At 40.6% G+C, this 26,657-nt stretch overlaps 1 protein-coding gene across 1 annotated transcript in view; it reads right to left on the bottom strand.

The window, feature by feature from the left end:
* Nucleotides 1–7,383: 7,383 nt before the first annotated feature.
* Nucleotides 7,384–26,657, bottom strand: part of ALDH1L2 (aldehyde dehydrogenase 1 family member L2) — a 64,373-nt gene continuing 45,099 nt past the window's right edge. The window contains 9 exon segments of the mRNA XM_027595304.2: nt 7,384–7,549; nt 7,551–7,576; nt 9,436–9,635; nt 12,358–12,463; nt 14,181–14,346; nt 23,543–23,641; nt 24,185–24,284; nt 25,417–25,510; nt 25,988–26,075. Of these exon segments, the coding sequence (XP_027451105.1) occupies nt 7,520–7,549; nt 7,551–7,576; nt 9,436–9,635; nt 12,358–12,463; nt 14,181–14,346; nt 23,543–23,641; nt 24,185–24,284; nt 25,417–25,510; nt 25,988–26,075 (909 nt within the window). The 3' untranslated portion in view covers nt 7,384–7,519.

The raw sequence follows: 26,657 nt of genomic DNA, 5'->3' as shown, positions 1-26,657 counted from the left end.
GAAGTGAGACTCCTCAGTTTGAAACGCTTATTGTGCTATGTTTAGTAGCACCAAATGTAACTGTGATGAATTATCAGTGTAGATAGTTAAAGGTCGCCTCCTACCAGCTAATATCTTTTGCTACATTGGGGGAAGAGTTGCATTTGTCTGGTTCACTACTTAGCATGGCGGATAGTACTGAGTAGGCACTGGATAATGTTATTAAACGACTTAATGGCTATTTGAGGGTATAATAGGAAATGTCAAGCCATGGTAGACTGCTCCAGGCAGGGGATATGAAGGTGTAACTTCACAGGAAATACACATCCCATTGGAAATACGCCGAGTGATCAGCAAGAGGCCAGTCTAGAAATACATACTAGTGTGTAGAATTTTAATAGTTCCCTCCTGCCATGGCTATCTCGTGTACTACAGCGAGCCTCCCTGTAGAGTAAAGGAAGTCAACTAAATTCAGGTCCTCTGGAGATTCTTAGGACATGCTAGAGAAAAGAAAAACATGATAATTTAGGATAAGGATGTCATTTTTAAGTAAGCGTAAATGGATGAATTATTTAGCGTACAAGGTCCGAACTGGCTATTTCAAACAAGGTTAGATCTTAGCCTCATACCATGTGCTAAGATGAATTTTGTGTGGATTAAAGATTGAAATATAAGAAATAAAATTATAAGCATTTCATTTTAAAATATGGGTGAACATCTAATAGTGAAATTGGGGAAAAAGTTTTTTTTTTCTTTTTTCAGGAGGCAGGAGTCAAAGTTTGTTGTTTTTTTTTTTTTAAGCAGAATGGCAAAGTCTGAAATCACAAAGGAAAAGAGCAGAAAACTCATCTGCATAAACATTAAAAAACTAGTGCATAGTTTTATGAAAAGAAATTTTAAAGGCAAGGGACAAATTGGGAAAAATATTTGCAACAGAAGACTGTCAATATATAAAGGGCTCTTACAAATTAGAAAAAAAACTAGTATCTTAATAACGAATAGGCCATAGACATAAAGAATTCACAGGAAAAAAATGTTTAACCTCATGTATCAAAAAAAAAAAAACAAAAAAATACTGCAGATGAAACCAAGATTGTGTTCTTGACTCAGCAAATTGGCAGATGAAACCACAGCCCGTACTACTGAGCCCTTCCTGTGTCACCCACCGTGTAAGTGTCTCACATTTGAGTTATCACCACTCAGTCATATATACAGATTTATTGAGTTGCACATTTTACATTTGTGCACTTCGCTGTAGGCATGTTATACCTTAATTAGAAAGCTGTTTTGTTTGTCAGCAGTTGGCCCTTCAGGCTGCTGGAAAGTGAATCACCATTGTCCTTTGGTTAGTCTGACCCGTGCTTTCTCTGCTTGGTGTTGGGGTGTGAGACCTGGCAGCCCCTTGGTCAGCGGTTCTGTTCCTGCTAAGAGCATGCTCGTGGGGGGTCCGTCCTTTTGTGGCTCTGTGACACTTATAAATCCAAAAATGTGGTGTAATGTTGTCTGAAGCAAAATTTCATTCTGAATGAGTCTCCTGTCCATTCCCACAATATTTTAATTGTGCTTTAAATACGGTACTTATAAAAAAAAAAACAAAAAAACACCTGCCTTACAAAGTAGCTTGTATTATTGTACCTGCATCCCCTAGTCTGGTAGGAAAGGCAAGGGGAGAGGCTAAGTCTTATTTTCACTTGTATTTCCCTCAGTGCCTAGCAGATGGCCTTTCACTTGGTTGAAATGTACAATAAATGTTCATGAAACTACTCTTTTTCTCTTTATATCGGTAAAGTAATTCATTTTAAACGTCATTGGTTCTCGATCCAATATAAACAAGATGGGGTGATTATGATTGGTAGACTTAGCCAAAAAGCTGAATGCTGGGATCTTTGTGGTTGACTCCCCACCCCGCCGCCCAGTCATGGGAAACCCCTGCCAGTGACTTGAGTGGGAATGAGCACATGACACAGACTTTCCCAGTGAGGCATAAGCAAAGTCTCGTCAGTAGACTCTGGGAAAGGAAAGGATTTTTCATCCCTAAAAAGGAGGCACATCAAGAGGTGGTTCCTTTCTTCTTTTAGAAGAAAGAGTTAAATATTTTATGACTTGATAGGATTCCCAGGAGTCCTGTCTAGTGGCCATAAATGGAGCCAACTCTTGAGTCTGCACCTCAAGGGACAGCAAAGTAAAGCAGGGGGCACCATGAAGTCACTGCATTAAATAACTCTGCAGATGGAATCACTAGACTTTGTTTTGTGATACATTAAGTGTCCTAACTGCTTAAAACAAACAAACAAACAAAAAAAGCCACCACCTTATGAGATAATTCTGCTTATATCCACTTCACAGGTGAGCTGCTAAGTACCTTTCCTAAGGCCTCACAATAGTAAGTGGTGGAGCCCGGTGTCGCTGAGCTGGCCACCCCCAGCCACTGTGGGCCCCCCAGTTGCTCTGCCAGCAGCACGGACCCCAAAGCTGTCTGGACCAGACCTCGGCCTGGCCACCCATCTCCATTTCCCCACCTGCACAGTGGGGGTAACAGTCTCCCTTGTGGGGTGTTGGTAAGAAATGAATGAGTTGAAACACAGCACGTGGTTAGAACAGTGCTCAGTAAATGTGAGGTATTATGATGCTATAGGAATAATGCCCCGTGGTGCAAGAATTTGGGGGGAAACTAGTAAGGTTATAGGTTCTAGGAATTTATCCTAGTTTACAGCTTTGTTCACAGATTTCTGTATAAGATTTATTGCAAAGTTTAAAAGAGCAAAAACCAGCTATGTCTGGCATATGTGTAAATGTACACCAATAGAGAACAAGTTAAAGCCACTGAACATATGAAGAAGTATGTTTATTGACACAGAAGGATGCTTGTATATTGTTAACTGCAAAAAGCAGGTAACAAAGTTACATACAGTATTCTAGTAATTCTGTAAAATATATATTCATAGGGAAAGTCTGGAACAGTCTCAAATGTCTGTGGTTCTTTCTGTGTGCAGAGTTTATAGGTGAATCTTACCTTCCGATTTTATGTATTTTTACATAAGTAGGTATTATTGAATTATTTTAAAAATCCACTTGGCTATCATTTGCATAACAGTGATGGTAATCACCCCATCCACACGTGTCTCCTTTCTGAGAATCTCCTCCAGTCCAGGTTCCCCTCTACAGCTCTTACTTTCCTGGAGGGCAGGTATGGGGGAACGAGTCTGGCTTCTCACCCTGTTGCTAGCCACTTGCACAACTGCTCTTGGAGACAGTGACAGATGTTCAGTGTGTTCTGTTCACCACCCGGGCCCTGATTTAGGCATCGGCAGTACAAGCCATCCAGCTTGGTTAAGACCACCAGCTTCTCTACCAAGTGTGCCTCTTCTGCCACTTGACAGCTGTGTGATTTGGGCAGGTTACTTAACCGCTTTCATTTGAAAGCAAATATTGAGCTCCTTGTACGTACTAGGCATTACAGATGCAGCATTGAACAAAGAAGCACCTGTCCATGAAATTTACATTCTCATGGGGAGAGACTGACAATAAATAATATGCCAGCTTGTGATGAATGCTATGAAAATAATGCAGGATAAGAAGAATAAATAATGACAGGGCAGATGAGGTATGAATGTGGGGATTAGAAAATCCATCTCTACTGAGACGAGACTGGAGGTGAGACATGAAGGAAGTGAGGCAGCCAGCCAGGAGTCGTATGTAGGGAAAGAGGTGCAGGCAGAGGCAAAGCCGTGCTGGCACTGACTTGCACGTGTTCTGACTGCACACAGCTCTCTGGTTTGCAGTCAGACCTCAGGAGAGCATTTATACACAGAAGTTAGCAATTGCTCCAAGAATCGTTTCCCCCAGAGAACCATTTGGTAAATACTTACCAGCACGCCACTGGAAGAGGAACAGTAAGTGCAAAGGCCCTGAGGTTAAGAGTTTGCTCGTCTGTTTGAGGAACATCAAGGCAGCCGGGGTGGCTAGGCAGAACAAGAGGGAAATTCATAGGAGATGAAGTCAGAGGTAGCCAGGAAGCAAGATTGATAGGACTTTGTAGACCCCAGTAAGTACACTAGGCCTTATTCTAATCGCATTGGGGGCCATTGGAAGGTTTGAGCCAGAGGAGTGACAGCATCTGACATAAACTTTGAACAGATCCACACAGGGCGGAATCGGGAAGACAGGCTGGGAGACCTGTGTGTAATCGGGATCAGTGATGAGGCTGGCTTGGTAGTCGGGGAGCTAGTAAGAAGAGCCCCTCAACTTACTCATTTTTCTCAGACGTTGTAAAGATTAAACAAGATAGCATTTACAAAGTTCTTGCTTTAGAGTGTTTTAGCACACAGGAGGCCCTCAATACATGATAGCTTGTGGTTACTATTGACCAAAAGAAGGCCAATCCTGGGGGTGGAGAAGGGGTGCTCATATCGGGCCAGGAAGGCAGATAATTTCAACACCAAGTGGTAAGCACTGTGTTCCCGACAAGCCGAGAGCATAGAGGAGAGACCCTCAAACCGAGCTGGAGGGTAGGAAGCCACAAAGTGGGTTTTGAGCAGAAGGTGACTGCTTTAGCAAAGGCAAGAGGAAGGGGAGGAGAGGGGCCGTAGAACCACTTGGGGTGTCCACACCTCCCCATGCAGGCGACAAATCAGATCACAGCTTTATTTAGCCAAGTAATCTGTGATCTGAAAGAATAGTGATAATCTTTTCAAAAAAATTTTTTTTTTCTTAAGTAATCTCTACGCCCAACATGGGGCTCGAACTCAGGACCCCAAGATCAAGAGTTGCATGCTGTACCACCTGAGCCAGCCAGGAAACCAGAACAGTGATAATCTAATTATTCCCGGTGTTAATTAAATCACCTGGTAAGCTGTGGATTATTATGTTCCCATTCAAATTCACTGGTCATGGGGCGCCTGGGTGGCTCAGTCGCTGAGCGTCTGCCTTCGGCTCAGGTCACGTTCCCAGGGTCCTGGGATCGAGCTCTGCATCGGGCTCCCTTGCTCGGCGGGAACCCGCTTCTCCCTCTCCCACTCCCCCTGCTTATGTTCCCTCTCTCGCTGTCTTTCTCTCTGTCAAATAAATAAATAAAATTCTTTAAAAAAAATTCACTGGTCATTTTGTGAATTCCATGGAGCCTTGGATTCTGATCAGCAGTCAGATAAAAGACTCAAGCCAGTAGGAACTTTAGAACTTGCTATGAAGAAGGAGTTTTTAAACTCCAAGTATGGGCTTTAGAGATCGGCAAACCCCTTGAAGATACCTGCAGAATTAGGTATCTGTATGGGAATTCGGGTAGAAATGGCACAAAGGGGCTCCACAGCTTTTAGCAGATCCTCAAGAGGTGTGTGGCCCAAAGAAGATGAAAGACACTGCTACTGAGATACGTAGTAGGGGTAAAATGAGTCCAGAAGAAATGGACATGGTTTTGTTTGCCATTTTATCTATCATTAAAATATTGGGGGCGCTGGGTGGCTCAGTTGGTTAAGCATCTGCCTTCAGCTCAGGTCCAATCCCCGCATGGGGCTCCCTGCTCCGCGGGGAGCCTGCTTCTCCCTCTGCCCCTCCCCCTGCTTGTGCGCTTTCTCTCTCTCTCTCTCTCTGTCAAATAAATAAATACAATCTTTTTAAAAAATATTTGGTAAAATGATATTTTTGTTCACATGAAATCAGTTCAATGCTGCATTTAAAAGTGTTTCCTTTATAATAAGGCCTTTGTCATTTAATTCAAATATGAACCATCAATTTGGACTCAGAGAATATTCATTCCAATTTAGAGTTTTCATCTGTACCAGCTCTGATGGCAAATGAGCTATTGTATATTAAATGAGCTAAAGCTTACAGGAAAAATATGCTCTATTGATCATGCTGGGATTACGCCTGCTATTCTTTTGGATGTTTTCTGCCTCTGATTTGGTTGTTGTTTGTTAATTGGTTCCCCACATCCCCTTTATGATAAGCTGCTGAGTCTCCAAGTACCCAGTGTTCCCTAAGAGCTTCTTCAAAGTCAGAGATAGGAGTGTTTACTGAAATTTTACTTTATAGAGGAGTAATAGAAGTTCATCGCTCAGACCGTCCTCCAACGACACTGCAATTCAGGAACTCACCTTCTCGTCACATGTGGATGGTAATAATTTACTCAACTATTTTTTATCTGACAACAGTCAATTTTGTGAGTCCTGCATGGATTGTACGAATTCCCGTTTCTTGGGTGCAGACTATAGCCCAAACAGCTCATTAGGTGCATTATGCATATCATCCCATTGAATCCTTCCCAACCTAATGAGATAGGGACTTTATCCCCATTTTATAGATACCCAGGCTCTGAGATAGTAGGTAACTAACTTGCCCAAGGTCACCCAACCAGTGGTCACCACAACAGATCCAGTAGGTAGAAAAGCGGGAAAACGAGATGTTCAATGAATAACAAATGAGATGCGGAAAGAAAAGCAATCCTTCTCCTCATACCATTGCCATTTTTCATTATATGGCATTTTCCAGTGCCACTGCATAAGTACCATGTCAACAGTGGAGTATAGGAATCAATAACTCCTGAAAAGGATAGTAGGGAGATTAAGTCATCTAGTTAGTTTATCTCAATATATTTTTAAAATAGTGATGGGGGAAACAAAGTTAGTTTTTTCTTAAGTACCATGAACATAGCACAATGCAAGGCACTTATATTATTGCATTGAATCCTCAGAATAAAGCTCCTGAGGAAGGCATTACTATCCCCATTTGACAGATAAGGAAACTGAGGTTGGGAGAAGTTGAGCAAGTTTCCCCAAGTCACATGGCAAGACGGTATGATAAGAACCAAGACCAGCCTCCAAAGGCTATTTACACTCTATATCATACTGTAAAAGTAAGTTTTTAAAAGCCATTTATTAGAATTTAAGCTATGTGGGGCCAGAGATGATGTCATTAAATTCTGTCTATTCCTCAGAACATTACATAGTACCCTGTACCTCGTAAGTACTCAAGCACTGTTTTGGATTGGTTGTCCATCACAGTGGGTTGAAAAGTAGAACATCGAGAGGCACAAAGATGTATCTTATTCCAAATATGAAAAAAAAGGGAATTTGCTTCACATTCTTTACAAGATATACTGATCCTTGAGAGCAAAATATAGAAAATCTTTTTAATAGCCCCATAGGTATAGTTCAGAGGTTAAAACCTGCACATATGATACAAAGTTTCCCCCAAATACACCTTGTGTATTATAACTGCCTGATGTGGACATTTTTCAAGAGGAACAATGGTTAGATCAGTCTTGGTGGGGAGGAAAAGCCACTTGGCGGTTTAGAAACATGGGGGATATACAACATAGTCAAACCCCAGCAATGACAAATCATTTTAAGGTATAAAAGGTGTATCAGAAAATATTCAGGCACAGGGTAAATGCTTGGACATGTGGTCTTGACTCTGTTTATGGTCCATGTGTGCGTTTTTTGGCTCGTGGCTGGTACCTTTTCCCTCAGCACACCCAGGCTTCTGAAGTGTGTTGAGGGATCAGGAGCGGTGTCGTCTGCTGAGGGTTCCCGATGATGGCCCCGCTCTAGTATTCCAGCGTCACTGTCTTGGTTTTGAAGGTACTCGTTTAAAGCTTCCTCCCCTAGGGAACAGAAAAGCAGTTCATGGACCAGTGATGCAATGTCACCAGACCTCGGATACAGATGTAGGTGTATAGGTCACTAAGCAACTAGAATGTGGCCGAAGCCAGGGCTTCCCAAACGGTGAAGTTCATGTGAGTCACCCGAAGACCTTGTGAAACTGCAGATTCTGATTAAATCCAGGGAAGGCCCTGAGATTCTGCATTTGTGACCATCCCCCGATGATGTGGATGCTCGTAGGTCCACGGACCACACTTCGAGGAGTAAGGGCTTAGACCACCAATCAGGTCTTCTGAGGAACAGTGCTGACTTGGTCAGTCTCCACCAGAAAACGTGCTCCCTTATTTCCCTGCCTGACAACAAACTCTTCATTGCTATCCTTTGCCCATTTAGGCTGAACAGAAGTGGACCAACATAATGTCCTTCGGATTATATTAAATGAAACAGAACTGAGCAGAAGAAAGAAAGTTTGAGACCCTTGGGTGTCATCTTATTTTAAAGATAATGTCATTTTCCTGATTTATATAGTATAGAGAAGAGTATATCCAGCCAGAAGGTTTGCCTTTCTGTTTCTATTCTATTTTAAGCTTGTACAAATCATCGATTTCTATCGCAGTGAAAGGGCACAAATTCCACAGGGACAGCTAATGAATATATGATCCTGGAAGTTGAGCTAAAACAAGGGTTCTTAACCTTAATGGAGAATTGCCCTGGGAAGCTTTTAAAACTCCTGATCCCGGGTCACACCCCAGACCAATTAAATCAACATCTTTGTATTTTTTAAAGCTCCCAGGTGACTTCTAATCCAATGTGCTGCTAAGGCTGGGGAACCCCTGGGCTTTAGGGAGTTTAAAATTGGGAGAGAAAGACAACCATTTAGGCAAATTCTTTTGTTTTACAATAAACACCATTTACCTTCAACTCAATGGAATTTAAAAGAGAGCTACTTTTATTGCTACAAATACATTACCAAAAGTCACCAAGGAAAGAGAAAAATGTAAAAATACCCCACATTAACCAAACTTAATATTAGTGGACTAATAAATCAGTAAATCACGAATATTTCCATTTTTGAAACAACAAGCCAGACTGGCTGTGGGGAGGTAAGAACATGGGCTTGGCAGCCAGACTGCCTGGCTTGGAATTCTCTTTCCGGCAGTGACCTGCATGTGAATTTGGGCAAGTTACCCACCGTCTGGGAGCCCCAATTTCCCCATTTACAAAATAAGGATAATAATAGCTATTGTGAGGACTGCTTGTGCCATTACAGGTAAAGTAGTTAGCAGAAGATCTGGTTCATAGTGTTCAAAGTCAGCTGTTACTTGAAATGTGATCGTGTCATTGCCCACAAAGAATTATCTTTTGGATTTTCTGCAATTCTAAATCTGAGTTCCCAGATTTCCAGAAAATGCTGCAATTGCAGTATTGATTCTGAAAGACTGCCAGGCAGCTTACAGACAGGATTTCTTCTTGGAACTAGCTGTGTATTGCCCTCCACCCATTTCCCTTTGTTGGTTTCACTTAGTCCCGTGAAAGCTAAACCAAGTGCATGCTGAATGTCAGGGGAAAAAAAAAAAACAAGCATATTTTAGCGAACAGATATTGCCAGTGTTTCTTTTTCCTTTCAACATTAATCTTGTTCTTTGAAAAACACTTTTCCATGCAATTTGGGTACTTTTCTGTATGTACATTAACTAAAATGTTTAACATTAAAACAGAGTTAGTACCCACATAAACCCAGATCCAACTGCCATTTAGGAAATGTCCTTTGAAACAAGACAGGAGTGCTGCAGGAAACATCGAACAGACTTCCCTGTGACAGGCAAACAAAGGGAACATGGAGGAGAAAAGCAGAGCATACCTAAGTCTTTCCCAAAGCCAGACTGTTTCACTCCCCCGAAAGGGGCTGCCACATCTGTCTTGTTGTACGTGTTAACAAACACAGTTCCTGCTTCTAGTTTTTCGCTCACATACATGGCTTTACTTATGTCTCTTGTAAAAACCCCCGAGGCCAGACCGTACTCTGTATTATTTGCTCGCTGCAACACTCCATCGATGTCCCTACAAGATGTTTTTAGGAAGACAAAACTTCAGTGAATGTAAAGCAAAGCATTTGCATTTTATGTTCTAATATTTCCCCCCTGCATGCTAGAAACAGAAAAACACTACTGAAAACTTGCTTAAATGTTCGTGAGTGAAATATTCCAGGCTTATAGCAAAAGAAACTCCCAATGAGCTATTATAGCTCTAGTATTATATTTTTCATGTATATCATGCAACACCTTTTAAAATCTGAAGTCATCTTTTCCATTTTCTTCTTGGTTCTCCTTCATGACTTCTCACCTCCTCCCCCTCCCTTGAGTCCCACTTCTAGATGCATTTTCAGAGCACCCCCCACTTTCCTTCCATCTCTCCAGATTTTGCATACAGTTCCAGGCTCATTCATTCAGTACTTTGCCCTAAAGCCTTCCCACCTCCCACCAGTGTCATGGGGAAGGCAGTAGGGTGTAGTGGTTCAGTGAGAGGCCTCAGCAGCCAGGCTGCCTGGGTGACCTTGGGCAAATAGCTTCATCTCCACATGCCTTTGTTTATTGCAAAACATAGCAGTAATAATAAAAGGACCTTTCCTGTTGTGAGGATTAAATGAGCTAATAGTGCCTGGAACACAGTACAATGCTCAGTAAAAGTCAGCCATAATCAGGGAGCACATATTCCTCCAAACTCAGTATTTTCGTTTAACTCTTTGTGTATTTGTGGTTTGCCTCCCAACAACACTGGAAGCTCCCAAAGGGCAGGGATGATCTCTTATTCTTCTTTGTACCATGGTGTTAGATCATCACATGAGAGTGAATTCAATTAATACAATTCAATAAAAGGAAATACAAATTATCCCTTCAATCACAGTTTCCTGCCTTTTGACTCAGTATGTTTGCACTGGCAAGTAAGTGGAGACGTGACCCTGTTCATCTCTCGGTTGGGTCCAGTTCCAATATGTCTGTCATGGTAAGAGTATCTCATCTTTATGAGTGTCATCCTAATGTTTAAAACTGCATAAATGCTCTACAGCATGGCCAGTGAATGCAAGCCAAGTATTTCATCTGGCGCTCTGGCAAAGGAACAGGATCTGTCCCCAAATGGGAGGAAAAATTAATTGTGCTGAATTTTTTTTTTTTTTTTTGAGAGACAGCACAGGCTTCAGCGTGGTGTCCTCTGAAGGGATTTTCCAAAGTAATCCTGACTACACACAATTTGAAGCTCGCACAAGAAATTTGGAACTGAACCTAGAGTGAATTGAGGCTCTGCTAAAACTCTCACACTTCTTGATGCACTGCACATGGTAGAGACCCAAATATTTATTGACCAGCCTAAGGTGGAAAGATGGCTTTATGCCACTACTTGTTGGGGACTACTGAGATGACACAGCTTCATAGGACACCTTGCCTACTTCTAGGAGAACAAGCATAGCAATGGCAACAGCACTGTTAGCAAACATGACTTATTTAATCCTTAGAATGACACAAAAGGATAGATGCTATTAATCACCCAATTTCACAAATAAAGAAACGAAGGCTCAGACCGGCCCAAGCCCAAAGAGATAGTCAGGTACAGCGGCAGAATGCTGGGCAGACTCTACCCACTGCCTTTGGCTGCCTTTGGCCCTCTGTGGTTAATTGCCCATCTCCTCGTCTGTCTCTGTTATTAGCTGGTAAATTCCTCAAAGACAGGAACTGTGACTTATCTTGGTTGATATCCCCCAAACCTGGCTTCTAAAGTCTGTATGTTTGGGGACCCTGGGTGGCTCAGTCAGTTAAGCGTCTGCCTCTGGCTCAGGTTGTGATCCCAGGGTCCTAGGATCGAGCCCTGCATCAGGCTCCCTGTTTGGGGGTGGGGGGTCTGCTCTCTCTCCCTCTGCCCCTCCTCCCTGCTTGTGTTCTCTCTCTCTCTCCCAAATAAATAAATAAAATCTTCTAAAAAATAAAATCTGCATGTTTAACACAAAGACTATCCTATGGGGGGACTTTATGAGGAAAAGAAGGTTAACAGGGCATCCCTGGATCAGTGTGTCAAAAGATTGCTGATTATAGCTTAGTGTCCCCACCTATGTCTTACAATATGTCTATCGAAGACCAAGAAGTCCTCTGAACTCTGTGTTCTGGCTTTTTCCACCTTCTCATTGGTTGAAGGAAAATTGAAATCAGACTTCTGAAGAATTTTACCCAGTATACCATGAGAGTCCATTGTATTAAATATTCTTATATGAGCTCAGTTACCATACGACACTCTCTGATATGCTAAATACTTTAGAAAGTTTCCTGCACTATAATGAACCATCGCTGATAGTTGATTATATGGTGATTGTGGACATTTTATAAAAAGTTGAGTATTAGGCTTTCAGGGGCATAATCCCCTATGAAAGCAACACTCTTTCCTTGGGAAAATCACATTTCACAGATGCTGCCTTCCCTGGGAATGTAAATGTAAAAAATAGTTCTGTTATTCTTAGTTATTTATCTTGTTTGAGAGACATTTCAAAGGTTGGTTATACAAAAACTAAATTTAGCCAGCTAGAATTCCATACTGTCAGCCATTAATTTAAGCTAAGAAGCAAAAATATATAACAATCTACACTGGTTAGCTTTCTCTTCTAATTATTTAAGTCAATTATTGTTATATAATTGAGCATTACATGTCCATTGATTTTATGGTCTGTATATAGCACAATGGCAGAAGAAAAAAACACTTATCTAGTCAAAACCTGTTAAATTGTACCTGAAGAACATACCCATTTTGGAATTTAGAAATGACCATAATAGGCCCAAATGATTCCTCTTTGGCAAGATACATGTGGTCTTCCACATCTGTGAAAACAGTTGGTTCCATAAAAAAGCCTATTTGAAAAACAGAAAAGATCATCAATTATAGGGTAATTAATTTTTAACTGATAGTTCTCTCATTTAATTACATCATATTTTTTTTTTCCTTCCCTTCTGGGTCAATAAAACCAAGCCGACTTTCCTTTTCCTATTTGGCATTAGCATTCCTAGGTTCTTGTTTTTTCAGCTATTTATTACAAAAATTTGAACTATATGTCAAAGTAGAGAAAGTATCATGAATCGAAAAATAAATATCTACTCATATTTTGCTATATTTGATTCGTTTTTTTCCTTGCTGAAATAATCAAAAGCAAATTCCAGAGATTATAACTTCCACCTCCATGTATTTCAGTACAAATCTGTAAAAAAAATAAGGCATTTCCTTACCTACCACAATATGTTATCACATCTAACAAAATTAGTCCTAATTCCTTCTTCATGACTTATATTTCCATTTTTTTCTCAATTGATTTGGTTGGTTCAGGCTTCCAATAAATTCGACATATTGCATTCACTTGTTAGATCTCTTAAGGGCCCTTTCATCTAGAACATTTCACCCCTAATTATTCATGGCACTGACTTGTGAAACAGACTGAGTCAGTTGTCCTGCAGAGTACGTTGCGTTTAGATTTCTGTTTGTTTCCTTGGGAAGACATTTAATGTGTTCCTCTATCCCCTTTATTTCTCATAAATGGGAAGTTTGACCTCAAGACACAGTTGGATTCAGGTTAAACATTTTTGGCGAGAATACTGCAGAGATGATGTCATGTGTTCCACCTTGCATCCCTTGAGACACATCATACCAGGCTGTCCCTGCTTTCCCTTTCCTTTGCTTAGACTGACCAGTGGGTTCCAAGCGGTGATAACTTCCCCTCTCTGTTGTAAAACTGGTTTTCTCCTTGAGACCGGCAAGCGATCTTGGCGGAGAAACTTTGGTACCTTGCACATTCTCAGGTCCCCATCAACCTCTCTCCCGATCACTTTAGCCTCCCTTGATGATAACTGCCTAAATCAACCATTTCATCCAATTAGGGGTACAGAGTGGTGATTTTTCTATTCCATCATTTTTTCTACATTAATTAGCAGAAATTCTTCTGTTAAAAAAAGTCTCCTTTATCAGCTACTCAGTTTACCCAGAAATTCAGTTCATATAAGAAACGCAGCTACGTGTTAAAGTTTCCCCTTCTAATTATCAATTTTCAGAGTAAGGTAGAGCACAATCCCCCTACAGCAGTGAAAAATGGGGTTCTGAAGTTGTTGTTTGTCTTTTTTTCCTTTGGGGTATCATGACATGTAGCCATTCCCATATTTCAGTGACAGGTAAGGCTTTAGACAATAGGAATAAATCCTTCCCAGGCTACCCTAGCTAAGATTAAATCTCACAGCTCCAGGAATCAAGGTCATCAGCACCAGAATGACATAGTTGTCTATTACACCTGTTTACTGGACCACCAAGGGCCTGTCACACCCATTTTGTGATTTGATTTCCACAGCCTTGTAAAGCAGGGTGCACACGTCTCAACCCACGTTACACAGGAGGAAACTGAGGCTCAAGTTGTCATGTCCAAGGTACCCCAGCGTATAAGTGGCCAAGCAGTGTCCAGAAAAGAATTCCTATGGTCATAACATAAATGCTACTCTTTACTTTTGAGGCAAGATGGAGCTGCAGTGAAAATCGTTACCATCCATTCCACCTTCAGAAGCCAGTGCTGGGCTGTGGAAGGGAACTTACCTGGCCTGTGCACTTGTCTTCCCCCATACACCAAGGTGGCCCCCTCTTTAACTCCAGCTTCACAGTACTGCAGAAGCTTTTCCAGATGGGCCTGATGATTTTGGGGCCCGTGATCAGTAGATCTGTCAAGTGGATCACCAATTTTCATCTTTTTAATTTCTTCCACCTGTTTGTCACCCGGTTCACAAAACACAATTGACTGTTAATAATAGTAATGGATACCCTCAGCTAGCTTCTACCGTGTGGTGGGTGTCTTACTAAGCTGCCAAGAGATGTGTTGTCTTTTAATCTTCACAGAAGCACTGGAGGTGGGTATTTATTATTTCCATCTTACAGACGGAGAAACTGAGGCTTCGACAGGTTTAGTGACTTAACACACACAACCACTAAAGACAGTAGAGCCTTCCTGACTTGAAAGCCCACTGTTAACCACTGAGTTCTAACAGACTGTAAGCTACAATGTTACATTCAAATTATCCTGAGTGTTAATCCATTAATATAGCAAACCTGATGTTCTGGAATTTTTGTTAATACAGCACCGTTGTACTCTTCAGGGCAGAAGAATTTCTAAAATGGCCACATGGTTATCTTTTTTCTCTCCCCAGATGTAGCAGCCTGCCCTTGCTCGTGGCATAGCCATACCGGAGGAATTGCTAGAATATTCTGATGAAAAGCCATCTTTATTGTGCAATATTCATCGCTGACATCTCTCTGTGATGGTCCCTGTGCACCTCACTTACCTTAATCTACTTGTACATTTTCTAATGCTAAGTCCAATTCTTATAAGAAGAAAGAATGAGAGTTACCACGACCCAGCAGGCCCATGAATTCGAATTTGGGCTGGGCAAGAATCCCTCAGTAAGTGCTCAAGAAATAGCTGCTGAATGAATGAATGAATACCAATTGCATCTGTGCAAGACATGTTTACTGATGGACTGATAAGGTCGACTCTTGACATTTCTGGTCTCAGCATTTGAAATATCGACAAACTGACGTTGTGAAAGCCCTGTAACTTGTATTTTACTGAAACACAAAATTGAATTAGAGGGATGTTCAGGAGGTAGCCACTGCCCACCATCTGCCCCTCCATATGTCTTCCGTGTTTTCCATTCTCATGAAGAAACAATGCCTTTGCTTCTTGGGAATGGGGAGGAGGGATTGACTCTGAAAAAAAGAAGCTGGGTGCTGGTTTTTCAAATATAAACAAATCTGTGATTACTGTTACCATAATAATGTCATAGTTTATTATAGTATATTTTAGCCACAGAATTCATCTTAATAGTTCTATAAATGGCTTTTGGTCTCATGTTTATTAGAATCATGACCAATCTATGGGGGTAGGTATGCATGTGTGTGTATGCATATCATCATCAATCTATCTATGTTAGTGGAGGATATGATATTCTCTTCTAATAACTGTGTAATGAGGATTTGCAAGGATCTACTGGTATATCTCTTAGTCAGTTTAGGAATTTACAAAAATCTAGGAGTATATCTCCCACAAGCGTCAAGGATATAATTTACTATAAATGCAGAGCAAGGTATAGGTATATGAAATTAGCAGAGCAACTAGGAGTATATCTCCCACAAGCGTCAAGATATAATTTACTATAAATGCAGAGCAGGTATAGGTAATGAAAGCTCTTAAGGTTTTTTTATAGACCTATATCTTTTTACTATAAAAATTATGAATACAGAGAGTGGAGCAAGATGGCGGAGGAGTAGGAGACCTGGATTTCGTCTGGTCTCAGGAATTCAGCTGAATAGGGATCAAACCATTCTGAACACCTACGAACTCAACAGGAGATCGAAGAAGAGAGTAGCAACAACTCTGAACAGAGAAGCGACCACTTTCTGGAAGGTAGGACGTGCGGAGAAGAGAATCCGAGGCGATATTCGGGAGGATAGACGGCGGGGGAGGGGCCTCCGTGGGCCGCTTCTGGCAAGTGATAGAGCCGCGGAGCACAAAATCGGACCTTTGAGAAGTCGGCTCCACAGAGGGACGTCGCTCCAGTGGCTAAGTGGGGGGTGGAACCCTCCCGGGACAGTGTGGTCTCAGGACCCTCGGGGTCACAGAAAAACCGGGGGTGCCTGAGTGCGCCAGAGCTCCCAGGTATCGGAGCGGGGAAGCCGGCTGCAGAGACGGAGCCGAGGCGCGGGCTCTCAGCTCGGGGTGGCCAGAAACTGTGATCTGCGACCCAGTTGGGCCACTGCTCCCCCAGCAGGGACCCAACAGGCGGCAGATCCGGGGAGACTCCCCTTCCTTCCCGGGAGGAGCGGCGCGGGAACGCACCGCAGGGATCTGCTGGGTTTGGAGACTCCACACGGGGTCGGGTGCCAGAGATAGAAACGCTCGGTCACAGGCCGGGTGAGCACGGAGTGCGGTCGGAGACCGGGGACAAGGGAGTGACTGACGGCTTTTCTCTGGGGGCGCACTGGGGAGCGGAGGCCCGAGTTCTTGCCTCTTCTGGGGCGGGGATTGGGAGGCCGCCATTTTCACTGTCGTCCTCCAAAGCCGTAGGGAAAGCTTGCAGGGAACAAAAGCTCCTGAGAGCAAACCCGAGCAGCTTGCTTAGCACGGACCGACAAGGGCAGGGCAATTCCGCCTCCGGCAAAGATATTTGGGAACCACGGCAACAGGACTCTCCCCCAGAAGATCAGCACAAACAGCCAGCAAGCCAAGACCAAGTTTACCGATCAAGGAGAATGGGAGAAATCCAGCGCTAGGGGAATACTGCACATAGAATTCATGGCTTTTTTTACCATGATTCATTAGTTTTTCAAAGTTAATTTTTTAACTGTTTTTTTTTCTTAATTTCTCTTTTTCCCTTTTTCAACCAACATCTTATCAATCCCTTTTTTTAAAAAAACATTTTTTATTTTTCATTTTTAGAGTCATATTTTATCCCTTCATAGTAGTTACCCTTATTTTTGGCATATATATATATATAAGTTGTTCTCTCTTTAAAATTTTGAGATACAGTTTCTTCTAACAGATCAAAATATACCCTAAATCACTAGTGTATGGCTTTGTTCTAGTCTCCTGCCTGATCACATTCTCTCCCTTTGTTTTTTTAACTCCTTTCTTTTTTCAAACAACTTCTTATCGTATCAATTCGTTTTATAAAATCTTTTATAATTTTCATCTTTACAGTCATCTTCCATCCCTTCATTGTATCAACCCTTATTTTGTACATATATAAGTCTTTCTTCCTTTAAAATTTTAGCAGGCACTTTTTTCTAACAGACCAAAATACACCCCAAATCTAGTGTGCGGAACTCATCTATGCACTAGCCTGATCACATTTGATCATATTCGGTTTTTTTTGTATTGTTCTGTTTTTGTTTTTAATCTTTTTCTCTTTTTTTCTTTCTTTCTTTTCTCTTTCTTTTTTCTTTCTTTCCCTTTCTTTTCCCTTGGTTTCAGGTCTTTTCTGATTTGTATAGAGTATATGTGCTGGGGACGTTGTTAATCTGTTAGCATTTTGTTCTCTCATTCATCTATTCTCCTCTGGACAAAATGACAAGACGAAAAAAATCACCTCAGCAAAAAGAAAAAGAGATAGTACAATCAGCCAGGGACCTACTCAATACAGACATTAGTACGATGTCGGACCTAGGGTTCAGAATCATGACTTTAAAGATACTAGCTGGGCTTGAAAAAAGCGTGGAAGTTATTAGAGAAACCCTTTCTGGAGAAATAAAAGAACTAAAATCTAACCAAGTCGAAATCAAAAAGGCTATTAATGAGGTGCAATAAAAAATGGGGGCACTAACTGCTAGGATAAATGAGGCAGAAGAGAGAATCAGCGATATAGAAGACCAAATGATGGAAACTAAAGAGGCTGAGAAAAAGAGAGAGAAACAACTACAGGATCACAAGGGCAGAATTCGAGAGATAAGTGATACGATATGATGAAACAACATTAGAATAATTGGGATCCCAGAAGAAGAAGAAAGAGAGAGAGGGGCAGAAGGTATATTGGAGCAAATTATAGCAGAGAACTTCCATAATGTGAAGAAGAAAACAGGCATCAAAATCCAGGAGGCACAGAGAACCCCTCTCAAAATCAATAAAAATAGGTCAACACCCTGACATCTAATAGTAAAACTTATGAGTCTCAGAGACAAAGAGAAAATCCTGAAAGCAGCTCGGGACAAGAGATATGTAACCTACAATGGTAGAAATATTAGATTGGCAACAGACCTATCCACAGAGGCCTGGAAGGCCAGAAAGGACTGGCATGATATCTTCAGAGCACTAAACGAGAAAAATATGCAGCCAAGAATACTATATCCAGCTAGGCTATCACTGAAAATTGAAGGAGAGATAAAAAGCTTTCAGGACAAACAAAAACTAAAGGAATTTGCAAACACGAAACCAGCCCTCCAAGAAATATTGAAAGGGGTCCTCTAAGCAAAGAGAGAGACAAAAAGCAGCACAGATCAGAAAGGAACACAGACAATATACAGTAACAGTCACCTTACAGGCAATACAATGGCACTAAATTCATACCTTTCAATAGTTACCTTGAATGTAAATGGGCTAAATGCCCCAATCAAAAGACACAGGCTATCAGATTGGATTAAAAAACAAGACCCATCCATATGCTGTCTGCAAGAGACTCATTTTAGACCCAAAGACACCCCCAGATTGAAAGTGAGGGGGTGGAAAACCATGTACCATGCTAATGGACACCAAAAGAAAGCTGGGGTGGCAATCCTTATATCAGACAAATTAGATTTTAAAACAAAGATTGTAATAAGAGATGAGGATGGACACTATATCCTACTTAAAGGGTCTATCCAACAAGAAGATCTAACAATTGTAAATATCTATGCCCCGAACATGGGAGCAGCCAATTATATAAGGCAATTAATAACAAAAGCAAAGAAACACATTGACAACAATACAATAATAGTGGGGGACTTTAACCACCCCCTGACTGAAATGGACAGATCATTTAAGCAAAAGATCAACAAGGAAATAAAGACTTTAAATGACACACTGGACCAAATGGACTTCACAGACATATTCAGAACATTCCATCCCAAAGCAACGGAATACACATTCTTCTCTAGTGCCCATGGAACATTCTCCAGAATTCATCACATCCTAGGTCACAAATCAGGTCTCAACCGGTACCAAAAGATTGGGATCATTCCCTGCATATTTTCAGACCACAATGCTTTGAAACTAGAACTCAATCACAAGAGGAAAGTCGGAAAGAACTCAAATACATGGAGGCTAAAGAGCATCCTACTAAGGAATGAATGGGTCAACCAGGAAATTAAAGAATTAAAAAAATTCATGGAAACCGATGAAAATGAAAACACAACTGTTCAAAATCTTTGGGATACAGCAGAGGCAGTCCTGAGAGGAAAGTATATAGCGATACAAGCCTTTCTCAAGAAACAAGAAAGGTCTCAAATACACGACCTAACCCTACACCTAAAGGAGCTGGAGAAAGAGCAGCAAATAAAGCCTAAACCCAGCAGGAGAAGAGAAATAATAAAGATCAGAGTAGAAATCAATGAACTAGAAACCAAAAGAACAGTAGAACAGATCAACGAAACTAGGAGCTGCTTCTTTGAAAGAATTAACAAGATTGATAAACCCCTGGTTAGACTTATCAAAAAGAAAAGAGAAATGACCCAAATCAACAAAATCATGAATGAAAGAGGAGAGATCACAACCAACACCAAAGAAATACAAACAATTATAAGAACATATTATGAGCAACTCTATGCCAGCAAATTAGATAACCTGGAAGAAATGGGTGCATTCCTAGAGATGTATCAACTACCAAAACTGAACCAGGAAGAAATAGAAAACCTGAACAGACCTATAACCACTAAGGAAATTGAAGCAGTCATCAAAAATCTCCCAAGAAACAAAAGCCCAGGGCCAGATGGCTTCGCAGGGGAATTCTATCAGACATTTAAAGAATTAATACCTATTCTCCTGAAACTGTTCCAAAAAATAGAAATGGAAGCAAAACTTCCAAACTCATTATATGAGGCCAGCATTTCCTTGATCCCAAAACCAGACAAAGACCCCATCAAAAAGGAGAACTACAAACCAATATCCTTGATGAACATGGATGCAAAAATTCTCACCAAACTACTAGCCAATAGGGTCCAACAGTACATTAAAAGGATTATTCACCATGACCAAGTGGGATTTATCCCTGGGCTGCAAGGTTGGTTCAACACCCGCAAATCAATCAACGTGATACAATACATTAACAAAAGAAAGAACAAGAATCATATGATCCTCTCAATAGATGCAGAAAAAGCATTTGACAAAGTACAGCATCCTTTCTTGATAAGAACTCTTCAGAGTATAGGGATAGAGGGTACATACCTCAATATCATAAAAGCCATCTATGAAAAACCTACAGCCAATATCATTCTCAATGGGGAAAAGCTGAGAGCTTTTCCCCTAAGGTCAGGAACGCGGCAGGGATGTCCACTCTCACCACTGCTATTCAACATAGTATTAGAAGTCCTAGCCACAGCAATCAGACAATAAAAAGAAATCAAAGGCATCCAAATCGGCAAAGAGGAAGTCAAACTCTCACTCTTTGCAGATGATATGATACTGTATGTGGAAAACCCAAAAGACTCCACCCCAAAACTGCTAACTCATACAGGAAGTCAGTCAAGTAGCAGGCTATAAAATCAATGCACAGAAATCAGTGGCATTCCTATACACCAACAACAAGACAGAAGAGAGACAAATCAAGGAGTCGATCCCATTTACAATTGCACCCAAAACCATAAGATACCTAGGAATAAATTTAACCAAAGAGGCAAAGGATCTGTACTCAGAAAACTATAAAATACTCATAAAAGAAATTGAAGAAGACACAAAGAAATGGAAAAGCGTTCCATGCGCATGGATTGGAAGAACAAACATTGTGAAGATGTCAATGCTACCTAGAGTAATCTACACATTCAATGCAATCCCCATCAACATACCATCCACTTTTTTCAAAGAAATGGAATAAATAATCCTAAAATTTGTATGGAACCAGAAGAGACCCCGAATAGCCAGAAGAATCTTGAAAAAGAAAAGCAAAGCTGGCGGCATCACAATTCCAGACTTCCAGCTCTATTACAAAGCTGTCATCATCAAGACAGTATGGTACTGGCACAAAAACAGACACATAGATCAATGGAACAGAATCGAGAGCCCAGAAATGGACCCTCAACTCTATGGTCAACTCATCTTTGACAAAGCAGGAAAGAACGTCCAATGGAAAAAAGACAGTCTCTTCAACAAATGGTGTTGGGAAAATTGGACAGCCACGTGCAGAAGAATGAAACTGGACCATTTCCTTACACCACACACAAAAATAGACTCCAAATGGTTGAAAGACCTAAACGTGAGACAGGAGTCCATCAAAATCCTAAAGGAGAACACAGGCAGCAACCTCTTCGACCTCAGCCACAGCAACTTCTTCCTAGAAACATCGCCAAAGGCAAGGGAAGCCAGGGCAAAAATGAACTATTGGGATTTCATCAAGATAAAAAGCTTTTGCACAGCAAAAGAAACAGTCCACAAAACCAAAAGACAACCGACAGAATGGGAGAAAATATTTGCAAATGACATCTCAGATTCAGGGCTAGTATCCAAAATCTATAAAGAACTTATGAAAGTCAACACCCAAAGAACAAATAATCCAATCAAGAAATGGGCAGAAGACATGAACAGACATTTTTTTCCCAAGAAGACATCCAAATGGCCAACAGACACATGAAAAAGTGCTCAACATCGCTCGGCATCAGGGAAATCCAAATCAAAACCTCCATGAGATACCACCTCACACCAGTCAGAATGGCTAAAATTAACAAGTCAGGAAACGACAGTTGTTGGCGGGGATGCAGAGAAAGGGGAACCCTCCTGCACTGTTGGTGGGAATGCAAGCTGGTGCAGCCACTCTGGAAAACAGTATGGAGGTTCCTCAAACAGTTGAAAATAGAGCTACCCTACGATCCAGCAATTGCACTACTGGGTATTTACCACAAAGATACAAATGTAGGGATCCGAAGGGGTATGTGCACCCCAATGTTTATAGCAGCAACGTCCACAACAGCCAAACTGTGGAAAGAGCCAAGATGTCCATCGACAGATGAATGGATCAAGAAGACGTGGTATATATACACAATGGAATATTATGCAGCCATCAAAAGGAATGAGATCTTGCCATTTGCAACGACGTGGATGGAACTGGAGGGTGTTATGCTGAATGTAATAAGTCAATCAGAGAAAGACATGTATCATATGACCTCACTGATATGAAGAATTCTTAATCTCAGGAAACAAACTGAGTGTTGCTGAGTGGTGGGGGGTGGGAGGGATGGGGTGGCTGGGTGATAGACATTGGGTAGGGTATGTGCTATGGTGAGTGCTGTGAATTGCGCAAGACTGTTGAATCACAGATCTGTACTTCTGAAACAAATAATGCAAGATATGTTAAGAAAAAAGAAAAAGAAGAAGATAGCAGGAGGGGAAGAATGAAGGGGAGTAAGTCGGAGGGGGAGAGGAACCATGAGAGACGATGGACTCTGAGAAACAAACTGAGGGTTCTAGAGGGGAGGAGGGTAAGGGGATGGGTTAGCCTGGTGATGGGTATTAAGGAGGGCACATTCTGCATGGAGCACTGGGTGTTATGCAGAGACAATGAATCATGGAACACTACATCAAGAACTAATGATGTAATGTATGGTGATTAACATAACAATAAAAAATTAAAAAAATTATGAATACCATATAAAAGTAGATGATATAATGAAATGCCATATACTCATCACCCAGCTTCAATAATTATCAACTCTTGGCAAATTTATTCCCCCGCTTACTTCCTCCCCTCTTGGGTTATTTTTTTTTTTTATTTTTTAAATTTTTTTAAAGATTTTATTTATTTGACAGAGAGAGACACAGCGAGAGAGGGAACACAAGCAGGGGAGTGGGAGAGGGAGAAGCAGGCTTCCCGCCGAGCAGGGAGCCCGATAAGGGACTCGATCCCAGGATTCTGGGATCATGACCTGAGCCGAAGGCAGACGCTTAACGACTGAGCCACCCAGGTGCCCCTCCTCCTGGGTTATTTTGAAGCAAAGCCTAGACATTATATAATTTCCTCTGTAAATATGTCAGAAAGTAGCTCTAAAAGGTAAGGACTATGTTATTTAAAATATAAATACATACAAATATATAAATATTTATAAATATAAATATATATATATATCTCACAGTACTAATATGACACTTAAAAATTCATCAATAATGTCAGAAGTCCTTTTCAGGTAAAAGCAGTTTCTATACAACTCCTAGAGCAAATATGAAGATGTCTTACCACTCTCGTCACAAATTCATCGTGGATGGATTCTTCCACAAACAACCGTCCGGCTGCAATGCAATTCTCTCCTTTGTTGAAAAATACTGCCCCCATGCCCTTCAGCAGCAGAAGAGAAAATATTAACAGTACTTTGGATTGTTATAACATCGCACACACTGAGAATTAGATGTTATTGGAAGACTGCAGACAAACAGAGAAATCAGAAAAATGCAATGCCTTGGCCTATAGCTAGTGAGGAGAATTGCTTAGAGATACTTAGAATTTTGATTTAGCGTATTTTTAGGGATTTTGTTTCTCTTTTACCCTTTTTGGTCCAGGAGCACTTTTAAAAAAATGTGGGTAACCATAAGGACACACCACTGAGGACAAATTTTATGTTGTAAGAAAATCTGCACTGTTCTATACATTTTGTATTACATACAAACCTCAAGTTTTAAAAGCACCTTAATGATCCAAATTATAAAGATATTATTTTTAAAATTAAGTGCTTTGGGCATTCCCAAAATCTAAGCATTGAGAGAACAGTTTCTGTTTATGACCAGACAAAACCAAATCTCATGTTGAGATTTCTGATAAGAAGGGAGATGAGATGTGTTTTAGAAGCAGGCACCTATTTGGTGGGATTTGACCCCTTCTTACCATTCTCACGGCCTTGTCAAGCTCACAGTCATTGAATATTATAAGTGGGGATTTGCCACCAAGTTCAAGGGAAACTTTCTTCAAGTTGCTCACAGCACAGCTAGAGGAAAATAAATGGGAAATGAGCATCCTCTGTCTCAGCTATAAGTTACCACTGAGCATGGAAAACATAATTGAACCTCAGAAATATCACAAAATGTATTCAAAGACAAACCAGGAGTGGTAGAATGGAGGTAGTTGCTGAAGGCTGGTCAAGAACACATGGGAGTTCCTGACATTATTCTGTGTGCTCTGTATATATTAGAAATTTTCCATAATAAAAAGGTTTTTTTTTTTTTAATTCTGTGGGCAAATAATTAGAGATCCTCATAGGTAAATTTGGATTCTTGAGGTGTAAGAATTTTGGTTACATAAAAAGCCTGGTGAGGGATTTAACCTCTAACCAGATTCCTGGAGCACTGGGGAAACAAAATACCAATTTTTAGAAGCATATTATTTATTTCTCCCTTACTCAGAAAGTATTGATATTGAAAACATTAAAAACACCCCAAAATTCATAAAGAAGAAAAAGAAATCACAAAATTCTATTCCATGTCTTGATGCCCATTGTTTTTACCATTTTGACATGCTTATTTCTGGTCCGTGTCCAACCATGGCCTTTGCTTTATTTAACATGGTTGGGATCACCCAATATATACAACTTTATACCTTACTTTTCTATTTACCTTTAACAACATTTTTCAGTGTTACTAAAAATTCTCCGTGCACATGATTTCATAGCACTCCATCACACTGGCATACTTTAACCACCGCCTTATTTTGGACATTTAGATTGTCAGCAATTTTTAAAAAAATGAATGTTACTGCTTTTTAGGAATTCATTTTATAAACAATTCATATTTGTCATTTATGTCTTGGTTTCTTACTTATGCTCCAAAACCAACATGGGCCACAGCTTTAGCACAGAAAATTTTTTTTGTGCTGGATTGTCATAGCTACTAATGGGGTAGAATTCCAATACGGCTCTGGTTTTTACTGATTATGGGCTTTATGCTTTGGAAATATTTTATTATATGAAAACAGTTCAACACCCAGCCGTGATAAGTAGATTTCTCTTGTAAATCGGATGTGGGTTTTCTCCCTCCAAACACACTCTGTATCAGAAAGCAAAAAGCAAAACCAAAACCTGGTTTACTAGGATCTGCAGCAAACCAACACACTAAAACCAATACCTCTTCATGATCTGTTTGCCAATAGCAGTGGACCCGGTGAAACCAAGTTTGCGGATATCAGGATGTTCAGAAAGGCGTTGCCCTGCTAGGCCACCTGCAGAATTAGGGAATAAAACATGAATTAAAGCATTACTCAAGCCCTTATGATACAAGTGGCTTTGAATTCGTTAAAGTGGATTTCTAAACTCTCTGAAGTTTTGCATTTTCCGTATTAATTACAACTTGACAAAAGTCTAGATAATGTCCTCCATGCAATTGTCAGCCCCCTAAAAGATGGGTAAGCTTTGGGTTTTCATCTTCCAAGTAATTTTAAAAAGTTGAAACAGGCCACCTGATGGTAGTTTTACAATGTTGTACAATTTCTGCTCCTCTCACCCTACTCACCCACCATTATATTTCTACTTTAAGATTTTTAGCAATGGCAAATACATTTATTCTTAAGTTAACTGTTTGGTGAACTGTATTTAGCTTCAATATACTGCAGTTATAAGTCAGGGCAAGATTCCAGTGGGAAAATAGCCACTCAGGCACTCCTGTACCATTCATTAGTTACAACCAATGGATGGCTTACCTGAGCCTGGAATGATGTTGATGACCCCCTTCGGAAAGCCTGCTTTCACAGAGAGCTCAGCAAACTTCAAAGCAGTCAAGGGTGTGACCTGAGGAAAAGCAGACCACAATTACCTTCTTCAGACCCTGTCTTGTCCTTTAGATCAGTACCCTGCTTTTCCTTTCTGGTTGTACTACGGTTCGTTTTAGTTTTTCTTTTATTTGGACATAATTTTAGACTTACAGCAAAGTTGCAAAAATTGTGCAAAGAATTCTTATATATCCATCACATTTCTCAGATTTCTCAGATGTTAACATTTTACTATATTTGCTTTATCCTCTTTTTTTCTTTATTTTTTCTTACCATGTAAGAGACATGCCCCTTTACCTGTAAATAATTTTGGGTGCGTTTCCTAAAAACAAACAATTCTTGTACATAACCACATACAATGGTCAAAATCAGGAAATGGACAACTCATTAGAAAACCGAATTTACAGACCTTATTCCGTTTTTACCAGTTGTCCCAATAATGTGCATTACAGAAAAAGGAAATCCAAGATCATACATTGCATTGCCATGTCTGTAATCTCCTTCAGTCTGGGAGAGTTTCTGAGTTTTCTTTTATGTTTCATGGATTACACTAACATTTTTGATAAGTGCAGACTAGTAATTTTGGACAATGTCCCTTTGT

The sequence above is a fragment of the Zalophus californianus genome, chromosome 9, assembly GCF_009762305.2.
Source record: "Zalophus californianus isolate mZalCal1 chromosome 9, mZalCal1.pri.v2, whole genome shotgun sequence".
NCBI classification, from domain to species: Eukaryota; Metazoa; Chordata; class Mammalia; order Carnivora; family Otariidae; genus Zalophus; species Zalophus californianus.
This window is presented reverse-complemented; position numbering and strand designations above follow the sequence as displayed.